Source organism: Ruditapes philippinarum, unplaced genomic scaffold (assembly GCF_026571515.1).
Source record: "Ruditapes philippinarum isolate M1 unplaced genomic scaffold, ASM2657151v2 ctg6543_1_1_1_1, whole genome shotgun sequence".
NCBI lineage: Eukaryota > Metazoa > Mollusca > Bivalvia > Venerida > Veneridae > Ruditapes > Ruditapes philippinarum.
Genome location: NW_026861258.1, coordinates 68,489 through 77,381, shown reverse-complemented (window position 1 = coordinate 77,381; position 8,893 = coordinate 68,489). Strand labels below are relative to the sequence as shown.

Here is an 8,893-nt window from a genome sequence, read left to right as displayed (position 1 = left end):
TTCATTATATTTTATCACTCCACATTTTTGCAGGCTATGTATCAAAATGTGTATGTATCATAATAATTCTATGAGGTATATAATACCAAGAACTTTCAAACAAGGAATACGTATCTTTTGGCAGGGGAAGGGGATATCAATTCTTTTATATTTCATCGGAGGTAGCTAGTACAAGGACTCGGCAGTTGTCCCATCGTAGAGGCGACCCTTGTTCTTTGACATGCCCGGGATAGAGCAGCTATACATTAAGTGACTTCGGTTTTTAAGGTCTCATCTGGAAGATCATTTGTATTGTTAGTGTCAGAATGGGGGATCGAACCTTTGAACATTGATTAATTAACCATCGCGTTACCACTGAACCACATTCCAATGACCTAACAATAATTTGAGAGACTAGTGACACCACCGGAAACTCATATTGGCGACTCCCTACAGAATACTGATTTTCTTTATTGTTGGTTAGTGCAACAGATTAAGAAATTATTCTGGTCCGTTTCTGTGGCATGCAAGGTGTAAAACACTATTACAGAGGACGCTAGTTCTTAATTGAGTCTCGTCTGCAAATGTTGTTGGATTAGCGCGGGATCGAAATCAAGACCTCTATATCTGATATCAAATACAGTCAAACATGTATTAAGCGACCGCGCAAGGGAAACACCCAAAACAGTCGCTAAATGAAACGGTCTCTTAAGACAGCATGATGTTAAAGTCAAAATTTATAAATGACACCTTTCTTATGCGATAGGAATGTTTTTCAACTTCATTTTTATATAAATTATGAATAATTAGTACGCTCCGTTAACCTAAATGGATGCAAATGTAAAAAATAAATTTCTGATATTTATTGACAAAACAGTTTTGATCCATTACGTACATGTTTGACATTTTTTCCAGAATTTTTTAACTTCTCCGTTGTTTTTCCTTGTCTCCAACACGAAAACGCTATTAGTGATGATGTATTTTGTTGTGCATTTTTTCATTTGAAATAAACAAACTACGATTAATTTAATTGCTGATCAAGTTCAAGGTCAATTCGATGCAGTCTAAATGTCAACAAGCGAAGTGTATACACCATCTCAGTAGGGGCGGAGCGTTGCATTGTTTATCCGATATTATTGGATAATACACGTCAAGCGTATACTTAACTTCATTTGCATACGCTAAAACGGTGTGGGAAATAGAGTTTTTCACACGTTTATTTATTGTGTTTTGATTGTTGACACTTGTGACATTACGAGGTGGCGTTCTCTAAAAACACAACTACTTGACAGGTAAAAGTGGTAGTTTAATGAAAAGATTGATCTCAATTAGGTGACTAATTAGCGGTCGCTGGTCGCGTTGAGCAAAAGTCGCTTAATACATTAAAGGTATAGAGGGAAAATGATCGGGGGGCATTTAAAGTGGTCGTTTAAGACAGAAGTCGCTTAATACACGTGGTCGCATGGGCAAGTTAGACTGTAATCACCACTGCGCATGCTCTGACAGAATACAAGATGCGGAGAGTGTTGACCTTACGAAATAAGTGTATAATATTTTACTGTTGATGTAAGGAGTAAGTCAAGTGTAATCTGTAATAAAGATCTAACACGTCAAACTTAAAGTAATTTCACTGTAATGCTTTCCCGCCAAAAAAAAAAAACAAACACAAAAACACATAACATCGGCCAATATTAATATCGTAGGGAATCGGTTATTTCCGGAATGTTATTTTTTTTCAAAATCTTGGACATTAAGATTATTAACAATTACTCATCCATTATCGCTATGCACTAAATTTCGGTTATGAACGAATACCAAAGATCGTGAATAATAATCTTCCGGAAATGACCGATTTATTACGATATTGGCCGGTGTTAAATTTTATTTGGCGGGAAAGCATTACAAAAACATACATTTGTTTCCTATTCGCCACCAAAAGGAATCAGCTTTTCATTACCTTTATTCTTTTCTAGATAGTACAAAACATTAGTTTTTGAAGTATTAGAAAAAAATTCACTATCCATTTTTTTGGGGGGTCGTCGGACCAAACAAAAAATGGTAGAGAAATTTCAGACTCTGATGCTGTTAATTGCAAATGCCGAAAGTAGTTCGCTTTTTTGAAGCAGTTACTTCCCTTTACACTAACGCCGAAAAATTCAGGGGAGGTCACTGCGTAAAGAATGTCAAATGACAGGCGCATTAATTTTCAAGCAAAATAGTTCTCGAATGGTCGAAGATTTCTAATATTGTTTTATCCTTTATAGATATACATGCTTATATTAAGCTCCATGATTATTTACATCTGTGTTAAACAACAGGTTTAGCGTCGAAATAATAAGTAACAAAGCCTAATTTAGAATAATATGGTTTTCTTCAGGCTGTTAACATATAACTTCACCGTGGCCGAGGGGTTTTCACGCTCGCTTAGAAATCGAGAGGTCTGGAGTTCAAATCCCAGTTAAGGCAACTCATTTTTTTTTTTAAAAATTTAAGTCAAATAAACATTGAATTGAATATCAGTGTTGCAATTAGTCTTATATCCCAATTACTACAGTTAAAACACTGGAAAGCATTGGTGGCACTATACAAAAACAAATTGGTTTATAATCTCACAACCTTCACCTTTCGGACATTCTGAGACCCAAACAGATCCAGCGCCTTCTGTGCTTTGATTTATTATTGTTTTAAGTGCCATACAACTTCTTTGCAATTTTGCCCAATTCCTATCACCACTACATAATTAGAAGAAGAATTTTTGCATATGAAATAAGGATTTTTTGTGTGTAGAAATGTTTTTGTTTTCAGTTTGGACCTATACAATATACAAACTGACTTTAAGTAACAATTACGTTACCACAGACTTAAACAACTATGAAGCAAACCAAATGATTCTAAATTTAGAATTTTTATGTGCTGTACAGTAGGGTTTGTAATCCTTAACATGTAATTACTTTCCGGTGGGAACAACAAACATACTAAATTCACCTTTAACTAATAAAGCCTAAATGTTTATCTAACATTAATTTTATTGATTTTGACCTTGATAAATTGTTCAATAATATTTTTTTTTATCTTGCTAAAAAAAAATTCGTTATATACTCGTGCACATTATTCTTATCCGTCTACACGACATTCTGAAATTCTGAATTCATAATTTTATGCATACTCCTTACTATAGGGTTCTTGACACCCGTTTTTCTTCGTTCCTCCATTCATATTTTCTTCCCTTTTTTGTTTATTTCTTTCTTTCCATTTATCTATTTTATTTTAATTCGTCATAATTTTTAAAAGGATAGTGTGTACTTGAATTTGCATTGTGAGAGAAAAAAAACACCTTTTTTTTGATAATGCAATAATAAATGCGTCAGTATTTATCAATATTCACATACATTGTGATATCTAAATTGCACTTATACTTGACTTTCATCCAAGGTAAGGGGAAAGGGGTCAGAAACGTTTGTTATATTTGGATTATCGTTATCAAGGTATTAGGTACAGCTAATCGATACACTCTTGCTGTATACCGATTCCCGCTTTTTATCTGGCACTAACCAGCTAATCGGAAAACCTCCCCCAGTCATTGTTGTATTGACACTATCCACATAGATCATGCTTTATCTCCTTTGTTTTGAGAATTACTGGTTGTGTAATTTTTTATGTGACTGAGATATTAAATATTATTTGCATATATGAACGGACAAACATTGAACTACCCGAACATATATATTAAATTAATATGGTTGCTGATTTGCGCCTTTGCGTATTCATAAAAATCCGACAAAGTCAGGTCGTATCTTTGTGTTTTGCATTTTTGAGGCGAAAATGTCAAAAGACGATAAAAAATGGCAACGATATACGTAGTACAATGAATTTCATAATTACAACTGTCGTAAATTTGCTATTTAAGACCATACAGTCACCTTATATTCTTTAACTTTCTTTTTCATCCTAATCCATGTAAAAATGTTGGTGAATTTATTGATCGAGTTGAATAAAATTATCGTATGCGAGCCTCTGGCGAGCAAAATTTTATTTTATTCAACGAATTCAATAAATCTATTTTTATCACAAACCCATAATAAAGACTGTCTTAAGTAAAAAAGCAATCATTTTTCATTGACGCTAACATTTTGCGCTTCTTTAGACTTTGTTTGCCATCTCCTATGCAATGATCTCCCCTTATCATACAATCTACCAAGGGAGGTAATCATTGTGTTGTATAACGTAAAAGACGTCACGTCCAAATACGAGGGTTGATCAATATATTCATGGACGCTATTAATAACTTAGTAATTAATCAAGATATTATAAAGAATTTTCGCTATTTAAGAGAAGAATTTAATTCTATTACAAATATTTTGTAATTTAAAAAAAAATTCTCATTTTGTTGTTTATATGTATCGCCATAGCAACCCTATGCCGTGCAATACCATTTTTATGGAGTCGTAAAAGTGGCACGAGTATTTGATGAATAGAGGATATTGAAGGAGTAAAAGTTCAATACTGAATTCATTGCACGAGTTGAATAAAATTATATTATACGAACCTCTGTCGAGCATAATATTATTTTATTCAACGAGTTCAATAGATTCAGTATTTTACACGAATTCAATATTCTATTTATCACATACCCAAAATAAAGACATAATAAATCTACAAGGATTGCGATTCATATGGCATGCACAACGCCGACTTAAGTACTTACAGTATTTCGGATAGGGGTTTATTAACAAATGTCCCGCGTAAGTTCATTACACATGCAATCTCAATTTAAAAATAATAATATTCTGTTAATATGTAAAGTCGCTGCCTTACACATTCATGACTAAAACCATGAAAAGACTATATTTTCTGGATGAATTTTCATTCAAATTTGATGTCATTATAAAAAATATTAAAAAGTTCATTTCTTCGTTGACACCAGGTAGAGGTGAACAAAATGTATATCTGTAAAAATATTGTGAATATAATAATATAATTAATGTGTTTTTGTATCAAATATAATTTTCACGTAGATGTTTTAAGCGGAACAAGGTTGTTTAGATAAATCAAACGGACAATATCGAATCCACATAAAGTCCGCTAATCTTTTTCCAAACCAAAACGTTGAGCGATATCGCTTTAATCGAATATTCCAACAAGTCTAACAATTTGTGATAAGCAATTCATGAACCTTAGTTATTAAATCTCGTTACAACATTACATTTAAAAAAGAATGGAAAATTACATGAGGAGATTGGTGTTATTTTCAGTTCTTGTAACAATAGTGGCCGTAGTGTACGGACAACAGGTATATCATTGTTTGTTTTAAGTTCTTTATTAAATAAATTTAATTTTATTAACATGTTTGTTTTATGATGTAAAATCGCTTAAGAGATAAGTGTATAAATCTCAACTTAATTTTTAGTTCAGTTTCCCGTTTTGAATCTGAGAAAAAAAAACGATACAACAGATTTGACATTTTGATTTTACTATTTATAAAGTTATACATTTGAATATATTTATAAATATATAGTAATGTATTTGGTTTTAACATAGCATATAATTTTTTTTAGATAATCTTTGAAAAACACTATTTTATGGTACATAACATATAAATATCCTCTATATCTGTTTACAGTGTAACGTTGTACCTAAGTGCACGTGCAAATACGGCGATGAAGATATTGACGTAGAAGAGCAGGACACGGGCAACGAAGCCTTGGCCGGCGCCGTTGGTGCTTTAGGATCCGTTGTGGTCAGTGGAGGGGGGTTCGGAGTCTGGTATATGTTACGCGGACGAAATTCTGGTTCAGCGTCTTTTGAAAGATCAGACTCGTCTATGTCGGAAGAATCCGTGGACCGTGGAAAAGAAGGGAAAGGTCCACCGCAGGAATTCAACAAAAAGAAATCCGAGGCAAATGGCGGATATGTTAAGACGCCGAACATTTATTCGGCGGGACGTAATGATAAGTTGAGCCACAATGTCGGAATGCCTGGGACCATTGCCGATTTTTAAATCGACTGTTTCAGACCGGTTTAGACAATCTAGGGATATTACGAACATTCTGTTATGTATATTACTCGTAATTGGTTTATAAATTTTTAAAGTCTGTGATATCGTAGTAGTTTGGTCTTTCGGTTTTTTATTTATACATTTTGTATATATGGTAATGTAATTAAAATTTGATTAATGGGGCATTCCATACCTATTGAAAATCAGCAGTGATTATTTATTCTATTTTCTTCTCTGAACATATGTTTAACCGTCCATGGAAAATGCACAATGTTTTTTTCTAAAGGGCTGGGATAGGGTATATATTTTAAGATATAAGAAGTTTAGAAAACATCTTTCTTTTTTCTATCAAATTGTCTATCTGAAATGTGAAAACTGTAATAATTATGGTGGAAATGTATATCTAATTTATTCTATTTCTATATGCGGTTATATTTCCGAAGAAAAAAGAAAACATTGAATTGATATTAAGAATTACTATTCAGTTCATTTATTTGATACTGTTTCCAGAATATATAAATTCACGTACAGACACAGTTACGTTAACAGCTTCAAAACATGAGACATTTGCTTATTAGTCTGTCCTTTATTAGTAATATTTCCGATCAATCGAAACATATAAAACGTTCTTGTGTATTTAGAGTGACATTATGCCCATGCAAGAGTAAGTGGGGAGTGTTTAAGTAAAATTAAAATAACTTTACATTTTGTCATATTTGTTTCAATTTTATAATAAATGTCATCTGAGTAATCAATAATTCCAAATAACCCATACAAATGTTTATAGATATCCTTCGGAAATTATTGGTAATGTTCAATTTTATAAAGAGAGTGGGACAGTCTCTTTATATTTCAGGCAGTTTTTATATTTTATCCTAGACATTTGTAATTATCAATTATTGTTCAGTCGCCATTAAAATCTTTTCAATCTTTTGAAATATACAGCTCTGATTTTGACAGTGAAAACATTGATCGTAATGTCACTTTATGCATGATCCCGAAAACGCTATGTATGACACAGAATTGTACTGCTTTGACTAGTAAATTGCCTGGTCTGACAGCACGGGGGTATAGGCTGACATGGCTCTATATTGGCGGAAATGGCTAATCAATTTTTGTTCCTGAGTTGCGTTTTATATAAAAAATCTGGAAAAGGGCGATCCCTCGGAATCATTAATCACAACAGAATTGCAAAATGTACATGGAAATTGAAGGGCTCAAATCAAAGCTTTTTTACACAATTCTGCGTTTCAAGAAAATGTCCTATGACCCTTATGTTATGCTTTTTTTCAATTTCTGAGAACATGGAGAAGCAGTCAGATGAACAATAAAACATTTAAAAAAACTATTCTCAGAAGAATGAATTTTATTAAAGTAATACGTTTTTGGCTAAAGACAAAATGTTTATTGTAACCGTCTTAATTTAACTCTGAGGTTGACCTGATATCACTGTACTTAGACAATTAGAACTTTCTCTGAAACAAAACCCAGCTGCAGCTTGTTAAAGGGTAATCTTATTGTTCATTTAATTCTTCTCCAATAGTGATTGCATGTACTATGATTACTGTTTAAATGTCTCCTTTTTCAAAGACAACTCACAGCATCTCTCGTATACCCTAAACAGTATGAAATGTATGTGAAGCTTGAAAGAAAGTATGCAGCAATATAATGAAAGAAAAGTATGAAGTATAAATAAAGAAAAGTATATCATTTGAAATCGATAATAAAAATGGATTCCTTTTTTTCTTGTTTCGTGTCTAATTATAGCATTCTTAGTCATTCCGTCCTTCGTTTTTTTTGTTCCAAGAGTTCTATGACATTTTGTCAATGTAATACACAATTTACTTAACTTTTACTTACTCTAAGAAAAAAATCTTCGGGCGTTTTGTTGTACAAAAAATCCGCCACAGAAATCTACTTCTTTTGTTATTTTTTACTTAAAGTAACATTAACGGTGACCTTTTTTATAAGAAATATTCAAATGAACTTAACATTTTGTCATATTTGTTTTCAATTTCATAATGTCACACTAATAATTTAATCACCCCCGTGACCCATATAAATATATGTAAAATATACGTATCTTTCTGAATTTATTGGAAACGTTCAATTTATAAAAAGAGTGGGGAAGTATTTTTAGTATTTAGGCAGTTTTTATATTTTATCCTCAATGTTAGTCATTATCTATTTTTAGTCAATGACATTTACAATAGTCAATCATTGTAAATATTTAACGAATTCAGCTCAGCTTGACAGTGAAAAAAATGAGCATAATGTCACTTTAAAATACCCCGCCAAATATAAATGGTTTATAGGTCATCTGTATGCTATTTACTTATTATTCATTTTGTTAATCGATACTATAGCTTAAAGAAACTCCATTGAGTATTTTCATGCTATTCTTAGCCAAATTTGAGTGAAAAGTGTTGCAACGCTTTTCAATTTTGGTCATTTTTTTACAATTAGAGTAATAATTCTGGAAAACTAGAGTGAGCGAATGACCTGAAAGTTTACACACACAAGTTATTGGTCTAGACCCACATCAAACGGAACATTAATTTCGAGAAATTATTACCAGTCTCGTCCTGTCAAAAACCTCAGTGGAGTCCCTATAAGCCTTTTTAGCATTACATATGATTTTATTGTTTGATTACAGAGTAATAGACAATTAAAGGATAATATGTGTTGGTGAAGCTGACAAAAAGCCTTTTATTGGCTTTTCTATTTCATTGTTCTTTAATGTATTATATATTGTCCTAATTTTTGTAAGAACAATTTATTTATAATGATTTCATTTCTGGAACTTATAAACGAATAGATTGATATAATAATATATATAAGCTTAGTAAACATTTATCTCAAAAAAGCCTCTTTGTTGTTTTTCTTTGGAAAAAGAAAGTACTTAATCTGTTGCAAAAA

At 32.1% G+C, this 8,893-nt stretch overlaps 1 protein-coding gene across 1 annotated transcript; it reads left to right on the top strand.

Annotated features, from left to right (window-relative positions):
• The first annotated feature begins 5,096 nt into the window (after positions 1–5,096).
• On the top strand, positions 5,097–6,071 carry LOC132715066 (uncharacterized). Its single transcript, XM_060698040.1, has 2 exons — positions 5,097–5,269; positions 5,600–6,071. The coding sequence occupies exons 1-2, from the start codon at positions 5,195–5,197 to the stop codon at positions 5,975–5,977; spliced, it is 453 nt and encodes a 150-aa protein (XP_060554023.1). The 5' UTR covers positions 5,097–5,194; the 3' UTR covers positions 5,978–6,071.
• Positions 6,072–8,893: the final 2,822 nt, after the last annotated feature.